The 20,648-nt window shown below is 40.3% G+C and overlaps 1 protein-coding gene and 1 long non-coding RNA gene across 16 annotated transcripts in view; one reads left to right on the top strand and one right to left on the bottom strand.

Moving 5' to 3' along the window:
- CASK (calcium/calmodulin dependent serine protein kinase) overlaps positions 1-20,648 on the top strand; it is a 357,176-nt gene that overhangs the window by 320,846 nt on the left and 15,682 nt on the right. For 8 of the 15 annotated variants that reach the window (XM_019823738.3, XM_019823737.3, XM_019823740.3 and 5 more), the window contains 4 exons: positions 2,338-2,406; positions 3,828-3,863; positions 5,512-5,708; positions 14,133-14,248. In XM_019823738.3, the coding sequence (XP_019679297.1) occupies positions 2,338-2,406; positions 3,828-3,863; positions 5,512-5,708; positions 14,133-14,248 (418 nt within the window). The remainder of the gene's footprint in view (positions 1-2,337; positions 2,407-3,827; positions 3,864-5,511; positions 5,709-14,132; positions 14,249-20,648) is intronic. The other 7 variants (XM_019823745.3, XM_019823748.3, XM_004000415.6 and 4 more) reach the window with 3 other exon arrangements.
- On the bottom strand, positions 17,505-19,708 carry LOC111558668. The gene is made up of 3 exons (XR_002739773.2): positions 19,485-19,708; positions 19,265-19,365; positions 17,505-17,761 (listed from the first exon to the last, which is right to left on the bottom strand). It is a non-coding gene; the product is annotated as an uncharacterized LOC111558668 (long non-coding RNA).

Genomic DNA, 20,648 nt, shown 5'->3' with positions numbered 1-20,648 from the left:
TCTTCTTTCCAAGAATCTAAGAAGTGATCTATTTCTGTTAAGATCAAGGTGCTCAAATAATTGCGACAAGTCCCTAGATAGGTGTTAAGTCCGTGACGTATTGGTAACTGGCTTTATTAGAGGGAGTATAGGCTTTTGCAACCTTCTGTGCAATCGCTTAAACATGGAACATTGTGTGATTCACAAGGAAGTAAGTTTTTTAGAGTAATACAGCCCCCAGGTTTCTTTCTTACAGTAGGTGTACCCTATAGAAACTGTAGCTTTTCCAAGCTATGTTATTCAGTTTTCTGTTGCTTATTAAATGAGATTCCAAAAGCGATCCTCTTTTGTATTTGGAAACACAAACTGGCATGAAAGGGATCATCCTTCAGGCATTATACACACAGAGCATTATTTTCTGAAGCTTGTTCTTCCGTGTGCATCTTCCAAGCGTGTATGCATCCATGTGCGTACACATTTCCCATAGTGAATTTTTTAGGACTCACAAGTAACTTACTGGAACTCCTCTAGAAAATTGAATTTGACCTCAGGAAAAGCTGAGGGAGGAATTACAAGGCTTCTTCCAGGCTCTTAGCAATGCTGTAAATTTCACAAGCAAACTCAGAGGCTTCATGTTTTTTCTCTAAACCTATTGAAGATATGTCTAAGAATTTGTAGTTTTGCCCAGTATATTTTTAGTGAACCATGACAATTGGGGTTTCTGTTACATCAGGTTTTGAGCTCCTCTTGGTGGCTTTTTATGGAACTTCAATTAATACTATACCTCAAAAGAAAATGCAGAACTTCTTCCGCTCCAGGATTCATGGTTTTGCAATTGGTTACCTAGAACACAAACCTTGCTGGGAAGGAGAAAATGTCACACACATTTTTTTATGTGCAGCGTTTTAATATCCTAAAATCGCAGGTGGTCTTCATACCATTTCTCATCATTGAAGAAATTTAGTAAATATGATTGATTTTTTTCTTGTCTTTTTAGTTAACTAACCAGAGGATGTTGTTAGTTATTAATATAACATAAGTTTCTCTTGCGGTTTTTAAGTGGTGGAACTGGTTTTAGGATGGGACTAGTATTATTACATGTGTAAATTCTACGCTTGAGTAAGAAAAGCCCTCCCCCCTTATCTCCTTTACCTCCGAATAGTAGAAAAAATGATATTACCCTCCTAGCCTTAACCCCAACCTGTTTGACCCTGCTGTTCTCTGGCAGAACTCAAACCTATGGTTGGACTCTTCCCAGCTAGGGCAAATACTTCCCAAAGAAGGGCTCTCTGGCCACCCACATCGTTGTACCCTCCTTGGCAAAAGAGGACACCGCTGCCCTCACCCTGGCCCCAGTGACTTAAGTCTCTGGGAGTGGACCTAGAAATCAATCTGCTCATGAAGATTTGAGAATACTCCTCTAAGGGAGCCCATTATTTAAAGAGCTAACAAGGTCCAGAAGTTTTCTTTAGATCTTCTAGAAAAAAAACAAATGTCTTTTGAGCAGACACGTCCATCTCAAAGGTTTCAAAGAACTCTACTAAACCAAAAATGTCAAAATACATATTTCCCTCCTCTCCTCATTATCATTAAAGCTGATTTGGAAAATAAGGGAATGGAGCCCAGAAAGGATTGTGAGTGTGCCACACAGTATAGAGAGTGTGACTGAGGACTGTCAATCTAGGGAGAGTGGCTGTGCCTCCGGAGACCTTTGCCAGAAGTATAATATTTTTAGAGGCTCAAGGTTATTGTTTTAATCAATCTGCTAAAATGATCTAAAGAATAAAGGTTTCTTCTCTGGTGTATGTCTATCTTTTACCCTTATTAGTAATTTCTGTCCTAGAAGGACTCCAAGGTGATTACGACATGAGAAGTCTTTTGGTTTATTTTTTTTAGATTTGTTTCACTTCAAATGAGTCGTTCAGTAAATTTTGACACCGAGGTACCTAAAAACTATTACATGCTTTTCAAGCCTAGTTTTCAACAAAAATTAGGCAGTTGGGATCTTCAGCACAATAAGTTTCTAGTGATATTTGTCATTTCACAGTACCTGATAGGATTTTAATACCAATTCACTCTTCCGGGTCTCGCTTTAAAGTAAGCCAAGGTTGCATAGTATGTTGGAGACAGGAAAGAAATTCTTAATAAAGGACGTGGCCATCACTTACAATATGTGAATCTTCAGACTGCAAAAATTTTGTCAGACTTCCGTGAAACCATGCACGTAAGTCAGCATAGCACCTTTGCAGCTAAAACCTCAGAGGAAACGGTTGTCAGACTGTGGTTGTAACTGTTGATGTGAATATCTCTGTTTCTGTGCTGGTGTTCTGTGTTAATGAACCTTGTGTCTTATTTCAGAGAGATTCCCCCTCCACTTCCAGACAGTCCCCAGCTAATGGTCATAGCAGCACTAACAATTCTGTTTCGGTAAGAACTCTAGCTCCACACAGCAAAGTGTGACAATTTTGTTGGTGCCACCTGCCTTGAGTGTTCTAGCTACATGTGTTCAGTGGAAATATTGTCTTCTGCCGATATACAAGGCTACTACAGCTACAATGCAGTTTACCCCCGGAAAGCCTTTTCCACATTTTCTTCTCGTGAAAAAAAAAAAAAAAAAAAAAAAAAAAACCCTTCACTAGTTAAATTTGAAGAACTGGAGCTCAAGACTGCCTTGGTCATTCTCAAAATATTTCTGTGTCACCCCACTAGCATTTATGACTTTGCTCGGACTTACGCAAAGGATATAAGTGGCAATTTGTTGAAATTTCTAAATGTTTTTTTTTTTTTAATTGGAGAAAGATGAAGAAACGTAAGGATTTTGCAGAGTAGGCATGTGGGTATTCTCGGGCTTTGTAGTTGTCTATTCTGAGTGATATCAGCAACATGTTTTAGTTTCCGCTATCTACGTTATGAATTGGTGTGCCCTCTGTTATTGTGGTACGTGCACATATTTTTGTGAATTATAAGCCTTGCCTGGATATGAAAAGCAAAAGGAACTGGCTTCAAACTGCACTTAAGCCACGCTGTTATCACATCTTTAACACAAACTACTTGATCTTTTGACTTGAACTTAGAATTTTACCATTTTTTCAGAACGATTCATTTTGCAATATGAATTGTTTTTCACTTACTTAAACGGAAGCACTTAAGGTGCAAGTATGTGGTATTTCGGGGTAACAAAATCTTTACGTTGCTGATATTGCTGTTGAAATTTGTCGAGAGTTTCACAAATGCAGCAGTATCGCTTCTTTCCTCTTAACGTGCCCTTTAAAAACACATCAACTGTTTTTAATCAGATAAAATTTTAAACGATTTAGAGATCCTCTTAATGGAATGATGTCAGTAAGAGAAATTATGGGAGAAAATTTCCTACAACCTTTATTTTTAACTTCAAAATAGGCTACCAAAGGAATTCATTTATAATAGTTTACATGTAATACTTTAAAGATGGTGAAAATCCATATAGCCATTGAATTTTTCAAAATCTGATTGCAGTGACTAAGTCGAAAAGGGCATCAGCTCTTTTTTGGTTTGGGGTTTTGTTTTTGTTTTTAATAGGGCTATTTCACTCGCAGTGGCTTTTGTGTTGAAGATGCTGAGTTGTTTCTTAAGAACACATTTTCTCTCTTGCTTAAACTTACCTGCTTTCTTCAGCTTGCTGCTAAATGGCCTGGGTTTGATTTTTTTTGATAACTCAACATTTCTGAGAAATGGAATAATGTATATGATCTCTTTACAACTGAAATCTAGCTCATTTTTTTAACCATATTGTAACAGAACACACAAATTACCTTGTACTCTTGAAAAGTAAATGAAAATTTTTCTCCTGGGTTGGCTTTATTCTACAGGACTTGCCATCAACTACCCAACCAAAAGGACGACAGGTGAATAGATATCCTCTATAGAAATTTCTCTAAACTGAGCTGCTAATAGCCAATCTTTTATTAACCCTTTCCATCCCATAATGTCTGCATTTTGGACCATAACATTTAAGCATTGAGAGCTTGTACCATTTCATTTTAACACATTACATATGACTAATTTTCTATAAAGATTTTTTCCTCACCTCTTTGTAGCTGTGACGGTTATTGTAACTTCAACCTGATAAATTTGTGTTGATGGCTAAGAATTCAGCCTTTGGGGGTCTTCTGGGCCTGCCTCTGAAGTGGGAAAAAAAAATTCAAAGGTCACAAAACTCGTAGAATTCTGAGAGTAACTGAAACGTATGTGCTGATAAACACGTTTAAGCAGGAATTCTCTGAAATTCCAAGAAACCTTTTCTAAATCTGTATTTGCATGTTTATTTCTAAAAGCCACTTACAATGAAAAACGAGGACGTAAGCGTCCTGGCTTTCCACCCCAATGTGCCTGTGTTGGTCCACGCGGGAAAAGTGAAGTGCTACGTAAGCGAGTACGTACTTCAGGAGTACGGCTCTCGGGTGCCCATGCAGAGACCAATTTTATAGGCTGGCTTTCTGAAAAGAAAACTTGAGCACAGTAGTCACACAACAGTTCCAAAGCCTTCAGGTTGGTTTTACAGTGACTTAAACATTAATATTCAAATTTAATTTCAAGAGAGAGAATTTTTCGGGGAATCTTCTTGGAATTTGGTGTTAAAAAATAACCTGATTGGGAGTTAAGGTCTGCATAAATTAGCACCTGATAGAATCCGCCCCCCCCCCCCCGCCCCAGTTTATTCCTAAGACTGAATCATATACATAGCACCTTCTTTTAAAGCATTTTAGAAATACGGCAGTTCATAAAACGCTGCCATATAACCCCTCGTGTGCTAATCTGTCCCCTTGTATAATATTTACTAGTTACATTTACATTCCCTAAAACCCAGAGCCTTGAACTATGCAGATCGTGCAGCTCTGTGCTGACTTCAAGTGGCAAAGTCAGGATTCAAAGTCATTTTTCTTCTCTAAGACAAGTAAAATACAACTATAGAGCCCCAATCCTTCTGAAAAAGTTAATAACGCTGTGTTTTTAATGCTTTAAAATAGTTTCGATCACACTGAAGTCTGTCAGCAGTGTGTGGACACACCACCAGCTGTCAAACCACTCGGCATGGTTTACACAGCGCTTGCTAGCTTTGTATCACGTGCTGCTTTCGGGTTAGAACCCACCCTGAGTGCTTGTGTATGTGGCGTAAAGGCTGCCACGTGATCATGACAACTTGCCCACCACATGAGCTGAATATATGCGGATTTAAAAATGGTAAGAGTACTTCTCTATAATTATAGGCCCATTCTGTTACAGTAAAAGCAGAAACTAAGTCTTCATTTTTATTAAACAAGTATGTTACGGTGCTCCCTCCAAACAAATACCGCCAAGACTTGAACCTGCACACATCCAAGGTAGTACATTGTCTCTAGCGGTAGCAGTTTTGTGTCCTATTTTCCATGCATCATTTGGCTTCACCATCTAATGTCCTGTTTGTATTGTAAGTGTTGGTGTGTGGTTATTAGGTTAGAGCTGTTTGCTCCCACATCACCATGGCAGCCTTTCTTACAAACTCCTGTTTTATAGATCTATGTAAGAGCACAATTTGAATATGATCCAGCCAAGGATGACCTCATCCCCTGCAAAGAAGCTGGCATTCGATTCAGAGTTGGCGACATTATCCAGATTATTAGTAAGGATGATCACAACTGGTGGCAGGGTAAACTGGAAAACTCCAAAAATGGAACCGCAGGTCTCATTCCTTCTCCTGAACTTCAGGAATGGTATGTGGTTTGGTTTTATAATAAAAACGGAGCCCTGACCATCCGCTTTTCAACTTTATATTGTTTTATTGGGTCAAACCTGTTTGCTCTCCTAGCCAATCAAAACTCAGGTTAGTCATCCAAGAATTCTATGTATTTTTTAATGTTTATTTATTTTTGAGAGAGAGAGAGTGACAGAGTACGAGTGGGGAAGAGGCAGAGAGACAGGGAGACACAGAATCCGAAGCAGGCTCCAGGCTCTGAGCTGTCAGCACAGAGCCTGATGCAGGGCTTGAACTCAACGAGCTGTGGGATCATGATCTGAGCCGAAGTCAGATGCCCAATCGACTGAGCCACCCAGGCGCCCCAGTCATCCAAGGATTCTAAATCCTCAGCATCTAGTAAGTTCCTGCTTACCGAGCCAGGTCTTTTATGTGAAACAAAGGAGAGGAGGAGGGTCTAGAGGGAGGTTGAGCGGCTAGCCTTGGTTCACATGGGTCCTGGTCAGGCCGTGGTCCCTTAACATAGCCCCCCACCTCCCACATGCTGCTTCCATCCTTTCAGATCTGTGTTTTAGGTTTTGTTTTAAAACAAACCCTCTCCTCACCCCTCCACATGCTCGCTCATTCCACCCTCCCACCAGCAAAAAACTCAAGGGCCACGATTTAATGCTGCTCAGGGTATTTGAAGGTAATATGGGTTATACCGTTAGGAGAAAAAGGCAGCTTTGTTTGAAAACTTCATTCTTTACCTCGCCACATCTTTAAAAACGCACATTTTATGAGGAAGTTTAAGCTGTGAAAACAGGTTAAAGTCAGACACCTTTTCCACACCATCTTTAACTGACAGCCAAGGAGTCACAGATTACTATATATTTTGGTAAAATCTATTTCTGCTGTTGTTACAATTTGCTTACTTGAACTCTGTTTTGAAAGACGGTGGAGATTTTACCTTTGTCAGAACTTTGACAATATATGAGAAATCTAGTGACGAGATGACTTCATATCTTACTTTTATTTCACGCGACCAGAAATACAGCACCCATCCGCCATGGGGGCAGTTCATCCCAAAATACTTGAACCTAGCTAAAAGAAACCAGGGGCATTGAGTCCACAGACATTGATCATTGTTTCCTCGCCCATTTTTCTCACAAGTTAGAGGGATCCCTCAGTGAATTTCCTTTTCGTGATTGCCTCTGCCGGCTATCCTGTGTCCCCAAAAATATTCTTACGTTTACAATGTCGGAGCTGATAAGAGCTTCAGATGCCATCATTTTTTACGAGGACTCATGGGCCCAGGTAGAGGAAGTAGCAGCCTTCCATCTGGCATTGCCTTTCTGTCTGATCTTCAAGAAACAGCTTAAGCATTAGCAGGACAAAAATGATTTCTAAGTCACTTTGATGATGATGTTATTATGGGATTAGTGATACTTACATTTTACAAAATGTGTTCTTTTTTTTTTTTTGAGTTTGTTTATTTTGAGAGAGAGGGAGAGAGAACGCACACCTGCGACCAGGGGAAGGGCGGGAGCCTGATGTGGGGCTCAAACTCACTCACTGTGAGATCGTGACCTGAGCCGAAATCAAGAGTCAGACGCTTAACCAACTGAACCACCCGGGTGCCCCACAGGATGTTTTCTTGAATGCTGCCATATATTTTGAGCATTTGTTGAAAAGAATTCTGTAGACTCCAGACCTCCTCTCCTTGGTCAGATCATCTGTAGAAATTCTGTTTCCCTGATACCTAGAGCTCCGAGTCCTCTGTAGGACTCCTGAGAAACAGGGAAAAGCAGATTTGCTCCCTGTTTCCTTGGGATGGGGGACTAGGTTATCTGAATCAGTCTTCCTGCTGGAAAAAAATGAAAAAGGCTGCAGAAAACGTGCTTTTGAAAATTACCTTAAAAACATTAAGTAGCCAAAAAGGTATTGGGGAACTCAGTGACCAGCTTTTGTATGAAAGCAATTGGAGTGAAAAAAATTCGAGCACCCAATGGGCCCATTTTGCCAACGGGACACATCTATTACTGAAAACTTCTCTGCCGGGGAACCAAGATTAAGACCTAAGGCCTGTACAAGTAGGGGACTCTGTTAGGGGACCTGTCCACCATTGTTAGGACTACAGAGGCTACACCCTCAGGTTAAAAGGTTAAGATAAGTGTGCCCTTACTGCCCTTCCACAGCTGGGGACTGTAGACAAGGCTACCCTGTCACTGAGCAAAGCAAAAGACACAAATAAAAGGAAAACAAAGTTCCTCTGAAAAAACTGTGGCCACTGGTCCACCTTGAATAGCTTTGTACCCAGGTCCACACAGCCTGGGTCAGCCGGGAGAACTGCAGCCTTACATGTGATGTGAGGCTTCTCCTGTACTAATACTACTTTCATATATCTGTTACAAACATAAAGTATCTGAAGGAGAAGACTTTACCCTAGGCCTCATCCTAGAGCTCTTCCTCACCCCCCACATAGACTTTTACTAGGGCAGTGACCAACAAGTCAAAACAAAAAAGCCACGGGTACACAAGGAAACCAGACCTGCCTCACAGACCGAACAGAGACCCTACTGAAATGGCAGAAACAAACACAGACCCACTCTATATATTGGAGTTAGGAGACAAGGTGGTTTTTTAAGTTTTTTTTATTTTGAGAGAGAGAGAGGGAGGAGCAGAGAGAGTGAGAGAGCAAGAATCCCAAGTAGGCTCCACGCTATCAGCACAGAGCCCAACATGGGGCTTCAACTCACAAACTGTGAGATCGTGACCTGAGCTGAAACCAAGAGCCAGACACTTAACCCACTGAGCCCCCCAGGCGCCCCAGGAGACAAGGTTTTTAAACAACAGTCTGCACAACTGTGCATATATTTTTAAATCAGTAATAAGCTTGAAAAATAACTTCAGAGACCAGGAAAGTTGTTTAATGGCATGGCAGATTTGAAAAAGAACCAAAAAGGAACTTCCAAGAACAAGGCAGTAACAAAACTTCAGTGGCCACACGCCTATCAGAAGGGCTAAAATTTCAAGTTTTCATCAACAGATAAATGGACGAACAAGGGACAGCATAGCCATACAACAGGATGCTATTAAGCCATAAAAAAGGAACGAACTATTGATACAACAATATGGATGAAACTCAAATCCAGGCAAAAAAAAAAGAGACAACATACTGTATGATTCTATTCATATAAAATTCTAGAAAAGGCAAAACTAATCTGTAGTGACAGTCGTTGCTTGGGGATCCAGAGGTGAGAGGGAAGGATTCCAGAGATGAAGAAAATGTCCGTGATCTGGATGGTAAGGAAGGTTTCATGGGATGTCTGCATATGTCAACACTGATGAAATTGTACACTGTAAGTATGTCTGGTTTATTATGAAAAACACACACTCAATGAAGTTGCAAAAACTGTCGAGGGAGAAAGGGATCCTAGCAGGGATGAGGAGGACGAGGCCCACTGGGCAAGAGGTGCCTCGAGACCTGGAAAACCAAATTGATACGGAGAACGTTGGTGGACATGCAGTATCACTGAGAAAGATTTGAAACAACACCATCAGCCAGACCCAGAATCTTTGTTCCCACGTGTTCCTACCAAGTGACCTTTTTCACAGCCTGTAGATGAGAGATCAGGTTTTTTTGGACCCAGACGCCTTGCCTTATTCATCCTTGTTAAATCTCATCTTGCTTGACAGGGCACATCAGTCAAGCCCTTTGATATATTTTGAGTCCCCTAATGTGTCATCGCCCCCCTTGCCTCCTAGACCCTCATCCAAGTCAGCAATAAAATGTGAAGTGTGTATTTGAAACTTCCCTCCAGGTTGATCTAAATCCTGACATGGTTTTCCTGCACTTACTGAGCTAAAGGAAAGAGCATTCATTTCCTGAGTGGCTGGTGACGAGCAGTTTCATTCTCTCGTTGAGTCACACAGAGCCACACCACAAATTTTTACTGGGAACTTTTTACTTTTATTCTTTAAGCTTAAAAACACCGATTATAAGAGACTCAATACACTGTAACATAACCAGCCAAAACTCCCTCAGTTCTGTTTATGCTTCCAAAGATCCTGTGCCTCACAGAAGCTATAGTTATGGCCATGGCACATATTGGCTTGTACTGGAAGAATCCCCAGAGCAAAGGCTTCCTCAGCCTCCTCTGTATGCCACTTAGGTAGTATGTAGAGATTGACTTCAATGCTGTTGCTGAGAGTTCACAGTATTTCCCAATAAATGTCCTTCTCCCGGGGCGCCTGGGTGGCTCAGTCAGTTGAGCATCCGACGACAGTTCAGGTCATGATCTCAAGGTTTGTGAGTTTGTTCACAAACGGTGATTCAAGAAAACTACAGGCAACACTCCCTCATGAACATAGATATAAAAGTCCTCAGCACAATATTAGCAAACTGAATCCAGCAACACAATAATAAGGATAATACATCTCGACCCAGTGGAGTCTGTACTGGGGATGCACAGCTGTTTCAACATTTGAAAACCAATCAAGCCGATTCAGTGTATTAACAGACTAAAGAAAATCCACATGGTCATATCAGTAGATGCAGAAAAAGCGTTTGGTAAAATTTTATATCCACTTAAGATTAAAACTCACAAACTGAGTTGAAGGGAACTTCCTTAACCTGATGAGAGCATCTACAATAAACCTACAGCAAACAGTATTAGAAAGGAAAAAAGTATTGCAGGTGATACAATTCTGTGTGTAGAAATTCAAAGGAATCTGTAAATAAACCGTTAGAATTAATATGTGAGGTCAGCAAGATGTTTGGTATAAAATCAATATACAAAATCAGTTTATTTCTATTTACCAGTAACAGAGAAAATAATTTTTTTTACATGCCATGTATAACATAACCTGCATCACCCTTAATATTATGAAGTGTTCTTGATAAAAAATAGAAGTTAAATTTGATCAGACCTCTAGATCTAATTACCTAGTTGCAGAAAATGTGAAAGAGAGAGGGACTTACTGAAGACACCACAGGGATAAATCCAAAAAATCCAGACTTTGAAACTACAGGACAAACAAGTTTCTGGAACAAATAAATAGCAAGACAGAAAAGGAGAGAAGGACAGAAAAGTAGATTTAAACCTGTAGATTTAAAAGGAATTTAAGAATATTTAAAGAGGAAATGATACAAACTTGGATTTGTTTCAAAATAATCTTAGGGTGGGTAGGTTGTAAATAACACAAGCCAGGAGTTAATAAATGTTAAAGCTGGGTTGTAGGTATTTGGGGTTCATTATTCTCTACTCTTGTGTATATTTGAAAAGTTTTTAAATTACAAAATTTTTTTAATGTTTGTTTATTTTCAGAGAGCATGAACAGGGGAAGGGCAGAGAGAGAGGGAGACACAGAATCCAAAGCAGGCTCCAGGCTGTGAGCTGTCAGCAAGAGCCTGACACGGGGCTCGAACTCATGAGCCGTGAGATGATGACCTTAGCTGAAGTTGGATGCTTAACCAACTGAGCCACCCAGTCACCCCCATCTTTTTTTTATCAACAACCTAGGAGCAAATATAACAAAGATGTTCAAGACACAGGATGAATTATAACATTTATTCAGACATTAAAGAATTCTTTTTTTTTTTAAGTTTATTTATTTAGAGAGAGAGAGAGCACAAGTGGGTGAGGGGCAGAGAGGAGAGACAGAATCCCAAGCAGGCTCTGTGCCATCAGCACAGATCCCGATGTAAGGGCTCAAACCCACGAACCATGAAATCATGACCTGAGCTGAAACCAAGAGTCGGACATTTAACTGACTGAACCACCCAGGTGCCCTGAGACATTAAAGAATTCTTAAACAGATGGAGAGATATACTTTGTTCATGGACTAGAAGACTCAGTGTTGTAAAGATGTCTATTCCTCCCAGATCAATTCACTGATTCCATGCAATCTCAACCATTTTGAAATTGGCAAGCTAATCTTAAGTTTTTCATGGAAATGCACAGAATCAGGAATAGCCAAGATATTCTTCTAGAAGAATAAGGAGAGAGGCCTTGCTCCATCTGATACCAACACTTATTATAAAACATTGAGATAATAAGGTAAGGGCATAGAGACGCTCAAATAGACCCAATGGAAGAGAATCCCCAAAACACTCCCACACATAAATAGTCACTAGTGAGGAATGGATAGTTTTTTCCATAAGTCATGCTGGAACAATTGAGTATCCATTAGGGAAAAAGACAAGAAAGAAATCAGGCTCCTAATTTTATACCACACACAAAAATCAGCTCCAGTGTATTAAAGGCCAAAATATGAAAAAGAAAACTATAAACCTCTGACAAAGTAATACTGAAGAATATCTTCAGGGATAAGGAGGGGTTAAAATACTTTCCATAAAGGAAAAGATGGCTAAATTTGACTAAAGTAAATATACGTTATATTCATAAGATATCATGGGAAGAGTGAACAGGCAAGCCACAAAATGGACGAAGGTGTCTGCAACACATATAACTAACAGAGGTATAATATCCAGACCATATAAGAAATTCCTACAAATCAATGAGAAAAAGACAACTGGAAAGAAAAATGGCCGAAAGACTTATACACGTTTCAGAAGAGGAAATCCAGTACCCAATAAACATGAAAAAGTGCTCAATCTCAATAATCAGTGAAATGCAAACTCAAAGCACAGCATTATTGCATTACTTGCCTACTGTGGTGGCTAAAGTTAAATACTGATAATACCAAGTGTTTACAAGGAAGTAGAACAATAGGAGCTCTCACACACTGCTGGTAGGAGTGTAAATCAGTACAACCTCATTGGAAAATCACTTATTCTGATGGTGATTTTGGATTCTTTTTTTTTTTAGTGATTTTTTTTTTTTAAGATTTTAAGTAAATCTCCACACCCAACGCAGGGCTCGAATTCACAACCCTGAGATCAAGAGTCAGACACTCCCACCAACTGAGCCAACCAGGCACCCCTGGATTCTTCTTATGTGGGCTCACTCGGGGGACCCCTGTGAAAGAAGCAAAATCGTTAAGCAAAACCATCTGTGGCAATATCCTGAAGGGCAAATATTTGCTTAGACTAAACCTAAGAGAGCAACTTTTTAACAACATTTGTGCTGAACACTATAATCACAAAGAACAAAATTAAAATTTTCTGATTGTAATTCTTTTTTTCTTTTATTTTGAGAGAGACCATGCATGAGCAGGGGAGGGGCAGAGAGAGAATTCCAATCAGGCTCCCTGCTGTCAGCATGGAGCCCAACACAGGGCTCAATCCCATAAACCGTGAGATCATGACCTGAGCCAAAATCAAGAGTTGAGTGCTTAACCGACTGGGCCACCCAGGCGCCTTCTGAATGTAATTCTGTGGATTTCATTGGTATTTTTTTCTTAGCCTAGAATCACCGTGTAGTAATAGTACCATTTATTAAGCATCTACTGTGTGTACCACTGTGCTGGGGCATTACTTACATTTTTTGTTCTTATCCTTTACAACAGCTATCCTAAGAGGCTAAGAAACTTGCCAATAAAATGTACTCCTCGAGAGCCTAGGCTCTGGTACCAGACTGAACTCACTCTCCCACTTACTAAGCTGTGTGATCTGGGGCAAATTACTTAACCTCTCAGCCCTTTGATCCCCTCATCTGTAAAGGGGTGGCACAATTTCGTGCGTTGTTAGAAAGGTTAAATGAGTTGACACATGCAAATTTTCCAGAAAAGCACCTGACCCTAAATTGATAAAAGGTAATGAGTGATAGAGCCAAGATTCCAACCAGACCTGCCTCAGCTCAAAATTCCATGCTCGTTCCACCGGATGTCACAGCCATGTGTTTAGGTTGCTCATCTGCGTTATCAGCATATGCTCAAGGAATGTGATGTCATTTTATTAGAAACCTCTGTTTTTATTTATTTTTTTTTTGAGAGAGAGAGAGTGAGAGCGAGCGAGCACATCAGCGGGGAAGGGGGAGAGAGAGAGGGAGGGAGAGAATCCCAGGCAGGCTCTACACTCAGTGAGGAGCCTGATGCGGAGCTTGATCGCGCAATTGGTGAGATCGTGACCTGAGCCAAAACCAAGAGCTGGACACCCAACCCAACTGAGCCGCCCAGGTACCCCAAGCCTGTGTTTTTAAAACCTCTCTATGAAATTGCGAAAGCCAAAAAGCAACCTTTATCTTGAAAAGTTTATGAGCAATGGGGCACCTGAGTGACTTAGTTGGTTAAGCATCTAACTTTGGCTCAGGTCATGATCTCACAGTTCATGAGTTCGAGCCCCACATCAGGCTGTCAGTGTCTAGCCTTCTTCAGATCCTGTTTTCTTTTTCTCTCAAAAATAAATAGACATTAAAGAAAAATTTTTTAAGTTTGTGAGCGGTATGTTCATGCAGGTTTGTATAAAGTCTTCAAATGGATGATTTTTCTTTTATCAACATGAAACTTTACAGTAGTTATTTGTTTGTTTGTTTGTTTGTTTTCCGTCTCTGTGCACTAGGCGAGTCGCTTGCATCGCCATGGAGAAAACCAAACAGGAGCAGCAGGCCAGCTGTACCTGGTTCGGCAAGAAAAAGAAGCAGTACAAAGATAAATACTTGGCAAAGCACAATGCAGGTAGGGAAACGTGCGACTGCTACGGAGGCTGGTTAGATCTCACTTGAGTCTTCAGAGTTCTCTGCCCCAAAATTCCACCAGATGAGATCTCCATCAGCTTGCACAACATTAAGAAAGCTCTACCTGCAATTAGTCTGTTGGTTATTTGCCAGATATGTTACAGAGCTCTACTTTACAGGAAGAAAATGCTATTTGGTAATAGTATCCTCGGGAACTAAAAGAAGCCAGTACATTAAGTCCTCCCCTGAGAAATGAGAGCCCGAGTGTTTGCCAAGTCACCAGGATTCTTGCCTCCTTGCTGAGATAGATCTTGAGCAAATATCCTCCCTCCTGGCTCCTCTCTGGCCTTTGGACGTGGCCCTGTGGCAAAAATGTGCCCTTACCAGAGCTGTGCCACGGATGGCCGGGTGATTGGTTGGAAAGAGCACAAATGCTGTTGGATACTAACTCGGTTTGGTCAGTCTCTGTGACTAGTCTTCTTCCCCCACAGTTACTCCCTGGCTCGTAAAAGGCCAAGAGCATTATCTTGGCCTTCCCTTCGTCCTGTTTGTCTCTATGAAAACTTGCGTTCGGCCTAAGTCAGAACATTCCCTTGTTTGCTAAAAACTGAAATGAATACCAAAAAAACATGATCTGTCATTGCCGTAGAATTCCCAGAAGCTTCACAGAATATAAGTTAAGCTAAAGAAAATGCATGATGATATACAAGAGTGAGATTTACTTACTTTCAGTACCTTCTTAATAGGACTCCTTTTATAAGGAACTTGTTCTGAGGCATTGCAAGCCCCAATGTTGGCATTAGATTAGTTCCCAAGGTTTCAGAAATAACTCCAAAAATCATACATGTGGCCAAAAAAAAAAAAAATCAAACGCAATCTTGCATACCCAGTTGGACAGTATAAGGTTTCAGCCAAATAGGAAATGCATTTCTGTCTGTAAAATGTTATAACGTGTTGTTAGCATCCACCAGGAAAAATTATTTGCAAACGCTGAATTGTTCATTTCTTAATCAGCAAGTAAAAGTAAGCATTTTGAAACACTGCCTAACATGTAAGGAATGTGAGTGGCCACATGGGTACATTTCAAATGGTTCCGTTAAATGGGAACTCATTCCTTTCACGTTGGCCACAGTCCTCCATTTTTAAGTCCAATAAAATATATCATTTCTGATTATTTACCATGCTGGAGCACCAGTCCAGTAATGGCTTTTTTGTTTTATGAAGGGAAGAAATATTTAAAGCAGACTAACACAATTTAGCAACTGTTGATTGTCAATACTGCAGTAGTACTATTTGAAGAAGTTCACTGTAGTATCAGCAGAATGTCATTTAAAATATCAGTGGTTACTGCCAAGTCCTCTTTACTTCCATCAGCTTTTTTTGAGTTTTTTTTTTAAGTTTATTTATTTCTTTTGAGAGAGAGAGAGCAGGGAAGGGCGGGGGGGGGGGGGGGGGAGAGAGAAAATCCCAAGCAGGCTCTACACCAGCAGTGCTGAGCCCACCGTGGGGCTTGAAGTCACCGACCATGAGATCATGATCTCAGCCAAAACCAAGAGTTGGATGCCTAGCCAACTGAGCCTCCCAGGTGCCCCTATTTCCATCAACTTCTAACAGGCTCACAAGATGTGTTGACATTTTGTGTGTGTGTGTGTGTGCGTGCATGTGTGTGTGTGTGTGTGTATACATACACATATATACAAAACCTTGTCGTTTTTGTAATAATTTTAAATGATGTATAGATCTAGATGGCATTATAATTTGAACCTAGAAAAGCAAAGAAATGGCTGATTAAGGCTGTTAATTCATCACAAGCTTTATACTGTACTAATGGAGGGCATATAGACATGAATATTCAACATGCCAACATTCTTTAATTCAGCTGAGGGAAGATAACAAGCCCCTGGATTGAAAAACTAGAATGTCTAAATTCTGACGAAGAATCTGTTGAATCGTTCACTTAAGAATTTTGTCAGAGAAATCGGCACCCAGTCTGGTGGCCAGTGGTTTTTTTGTTTGTTTTTAAGTTTATTTATTCTGTGAGAGAGCACGAGCAGGGGAGGGGCGGAGAGAAAGAATCCCAAGCAGGCTCCGCGCTGTCAGTGCAGAGCCTAACACAGGGCTCAAACCCACAATCCATGAGATCATGACCAGAGTCGAAGTCAAAAGAGTCGGACATGTAACTGACTAAGCCACCCAGGTGCCCCTTCTGCAGTTCACTTTTTCCATTCTTCAACCACAGGTATGACTGATCTTCCACTGTCCCCGCTCTGTCTGATTTCATTGCAGGTGGTCCTCGGTGGTCCCGCAAATGCACTTGTAAGCTAACAGGCAACCTGACTTAGCACACCTGCATGGTGGGCAAATCCCTTGGCTCCTGGGGGGGGGGGGGGGGGGGGGGCGGGGCTCGAAATGAGGGAATTGGGTTAGTCAGTGAAGGATATCCTTTCTAAACCTGAAATTCAGGGGCTCTACGTTTCTTTCCTCATTGGGCCTGACAAGAGAAGGCAAGAGCCTCATAGGGATGGAATACAATGGCTTTTTCTCTGTCATCTTTGGACATTACAACCTCCTGTGCAAAACCACAGACCTAAGTTCTTATAGATTTAGAACTAAGGGAAATTGAGAACTTCCCCCACTCTTTTGTTCCCTTCAGCATTTTCCCAAGCAGTGGTCTTCTGAGCCTCAGAGCTTCCTTGTCATGTTCATGATCCCTTCTACATGTCAGTATTTGTCACTGAGTTTGGGACTGTCTTTTCATACCCTTTGATGGAAAGTCTGAATTTCTTATGAGGTCCTTGTAGAGCTGCTCAGGTTTTCTGGTGGAACTTGTGTTTAGGTGTGTTTGTGATTGTCTAGTCAAAATGTTATTGCTGAGATCCCCACCCCCTGCCCCAAATCACCCCTCATGAGCTCCCCTCTGGGTTTTTCTGCTGTGGAGAAGATGTGCAGCTTTTTTCTTGGACTTTCTGAAGCGTGCTGTCTAGCAAGGCCTTTCTGCCACCACCTCTTCAGGTTTCTTCCCCTTCACCAAGCAACCCTTCCATTTTCTCCATTACAAAGTCCAGAAGAACCATTTACTTAGTGGTTACCTTTACTTGGCAAGAGATGAAATTGTCAGGAAAGGGAAGTCAAGTATTTTATCAACTATTCTGCTTTTAGCCATGATGAAAGGCCATCCTAATATGCAGCATCGCCTATATAAGGAATTGATGTGAAAAAGAGAAAGAAATACCATTGCACTCAGCCAGTATGGCAGATGCTTTGACAACTTTGAAACATATTCTTTAATGCCAAGAGCTAGCCAAATGGGGTCATGAGCCACAAATCAAACTATATTTCTGAAGGATTTTTCTGGCTTTTTCAGAAGTTGATTGTAAAATACAGCTGGGTTGGGGTGGGGAGTCTTCCCATAGTCCTCAGTGAATTCAAATAAGGGCCATATGTCTTGTTTCCAGCTTCAAATCTTTGAGAATTCTGCATATGTTGATGGCAGGCCAGACGTTCTCATCAAATTCTGAATTTGTTTATATGTGTGATCAAAAGAAAGATGGGAACTTTGTCAGTATCTAGAACCGATGGAACGATGATACTAGAATTAATCTCTAGGACCCATCATCCCTTTGCTCCATTCTTGTACCTGGCCCTGGCCCTGGCCCAGGCCCACGCACCCAGATGAATTAGGTGCCCGGCCCAGTGCTACCAGCCTGCAAGGTCTTTTCTAATCGGAGGTTTTTGCCATATATGAATATGCTTGTAGTTTTTCCAAATGAGGCCAGGAATCGATGCTAAAGGCTTATTTATGGAAAAGATTCAACTGGAAATACTTACCTAAACACTTAAAAGAGGCATGAATATTGAGTAGCTTACCAGGAAATCAGGATAATAGGAGCAAACTATGCCAGACAGTATTTCTGAAGCCTTGGGAATAGATTTGATTATAGTGTGTGTAGTATTTACAGCAAATAACATTTTCTGCAATGCATAAAAGATTTTTAGCCACATAAATTTGATGCAAAAAGCATTGTCAGGCTGCTAGAAGTATACTCTTGAGGCACTGAGATTCCTCAGCCCTAGGACTTCCAAAATCAGTTTAAAGATCAAGTTTCTAATGTAAACGTGAGGGGAAAAAAGTCCTTATTAATTCGTTGCTGCTGTTGTTGTTGTTTTTTAACTATTAGAGCCCTAAGCAATGGTATCTCAATATCCTCAGATACACTATTTACATATGTACACATGAACCCAGAGGGTTCCTACAATACCATTCATAGGTGTGTTTAAATTTTGCCTCAGACCACAAATTAGTAGTTGAACAGTTTTTAAAACTATGACATTTTCTCTTGGATACAGAGAACTCTTAAGACAACAAAAAGTGGCCCATCATCTCACTGCCCTGTTGAGGTTTTTTTAATAAAAATAATAGGCACCTGTGATGAGAAATTGCAAAAACAGTACAGGGAGGTACAAAATGAAGAGCAAAAGGCTTCCACATGTACACTCCCCAAAGAACACGTACCTATTCTAGACAAGATTTCCATGCATATATAAAACCCACTGGCTTTTATATAAGGATATTGTTGAATTTTTATTAAAATGAGTTTGTTTCTTAATGTGATTTATTTGCCTCGTGTTTAGAATATTGCATGGTAAAGTTTCTTTTGTGCATATTATACTTTTATTTTACTAATATATTAAAAGCCATATTTCAATGACCCCTGTACATTTTTCATGCTGTCTTACTCCCAATGGCCTCTGTGCATGTAAGTAACCTGTTGAGTGACTATGCCTCTTTGTTTTTGACGGTTTCCTTTCATTAAGTCCCTTTTTTTTTAATCTGCAAACAACATAAAACTTTTTAAAAGTTCAGTCTTTAACTGTTCTCTTTATATTCTTTGTATGTCTTATTTTTAAATATTCTTTTATTGTTTCTCAATCCTATGACCATGTGGTGATTTCATTTCGACCAGAGTAACCTTTTCATGATACTCACGTATGGTTAAGATATTGACGTGTAACATACCTGTTCATTTGTTTGTGCTGTCGATTGTTCATATCTAACTCATTCTTACGTGTTTCTTAAAAATTGACCAGTCTTAAGTGGGTAGGATTGCAGTTAGGGCTCTGTGGAAGGAAAGAGATGCGGATACCATTTAGAAAGCCTGTGCCATCATCATCTTGCCCTTTCATGAGATGCTTGATTATTTTTCGGTATTAAAATATATATCCACTTGTTGATGTACCTCTTTCATAAGCATCCTTTTTCTTGATGGAAACATCACTCCGAGGGCAGTGGGTATAAAAAGCAATGCCGTAAGCACTCCTGCTTTTATTTTTGCAACTCTGACACTCCGTCACCACTGAAGCATGACTAGCCAGCTCCAGCACGCACAGAACCTCGTGTTTGTTTTCATTTGGGGAGTCTGCCATTCTAGACACAGAAAGCACTTCTTGGTGTTTAGCTGAATTAAAGACTTTTGAGTCAACCTTTATGGAATCAAGCTATCAAAAGCAAACAAATGCACAGATACCCATTAACATGCACTAACCCTTATTTTAACACATTGTATTTCTTTTCTTTCTTTCTTTCTTTCTTTCTTTCTTTCTTTCTTTCTTTCTTTCTTTTTTTTTTTTTAGTAGTTTGGGAATGATACTTTTGCTCGTTTGTTTCTGATCTGTTGCATTCCAGAGTATCCTATTTTGCATTTTAAAGTTCTTTGCTACTGGGAAGATCACAGATGTTAAGGACTGAGCTGAGAGCCAAAAGCATTTGGCCATATTGTTTCAGGGAGCAGAAGCTTCTCTTAGTGATTGAAGCATCCCAGATCCCTTTATTAAACCAAGACATCAATTTTATTGATTTTATTTCAAACCCTCTGAAACCTAGAGCTTATTCAATATTATTTTAAAAAGAAATTTCAGTGTGTGCCTGACAACACTGTGATATCACCATACAGAAATCCATTATAGGAAACACAGACTCATGATTTTAGCCTTCATGTGAGAATTTTCAAATGTGTGTGAGAACCAGACTACCTTGAACTTCAACAGGAATAGTCCTCTTGGGAAAGTTTTGGTAACAGTTCTGTTAAGAGGCAGGTTTCCAAAAAATAGTTTTTTTAAGTATTTATTCTCAGTCTGTAATGATTCGAGAACTCCCCTTTTGCAAAGGTTTCCCAGCTCAGACTCTGCTTCACGCTTCTTTGCATCTCGTCCATCCTGACTGACCACACATGGGCTGACAAAGTTTGGGACCCAGGGAAGCATGTTTCCCTACTTATATACCCAAGACTCTCCATCGAATGGAGAGCTGGGTTACAGTAAAACTTGTGAGATGCTCATTTCAAAAGCTTGTGAAATCATAGTTTCAGAACTTGACTTTGAAAGAATCTAGCATGCTACCTTCA

This window comes from Felis catus, chromosome X (assembly GCF_018350175.1).
Source record: "Felis catus isolate Fca126 chromosome X, F.catus_Fca126_mat1.0, whole genome shotgun sequence".
Taxonomy (NCBI): domain Eukaryota; kingdom Metazoa; phylum Chordata; class Mammalia; order Carnivora; family Felidae; genus Felis; species Felis catus.
The sequence above is the reverse complement of the archived record's forward strand: the minus strand, read 5'-3'. Positions and strand labels throughout refer to the sequence as shown.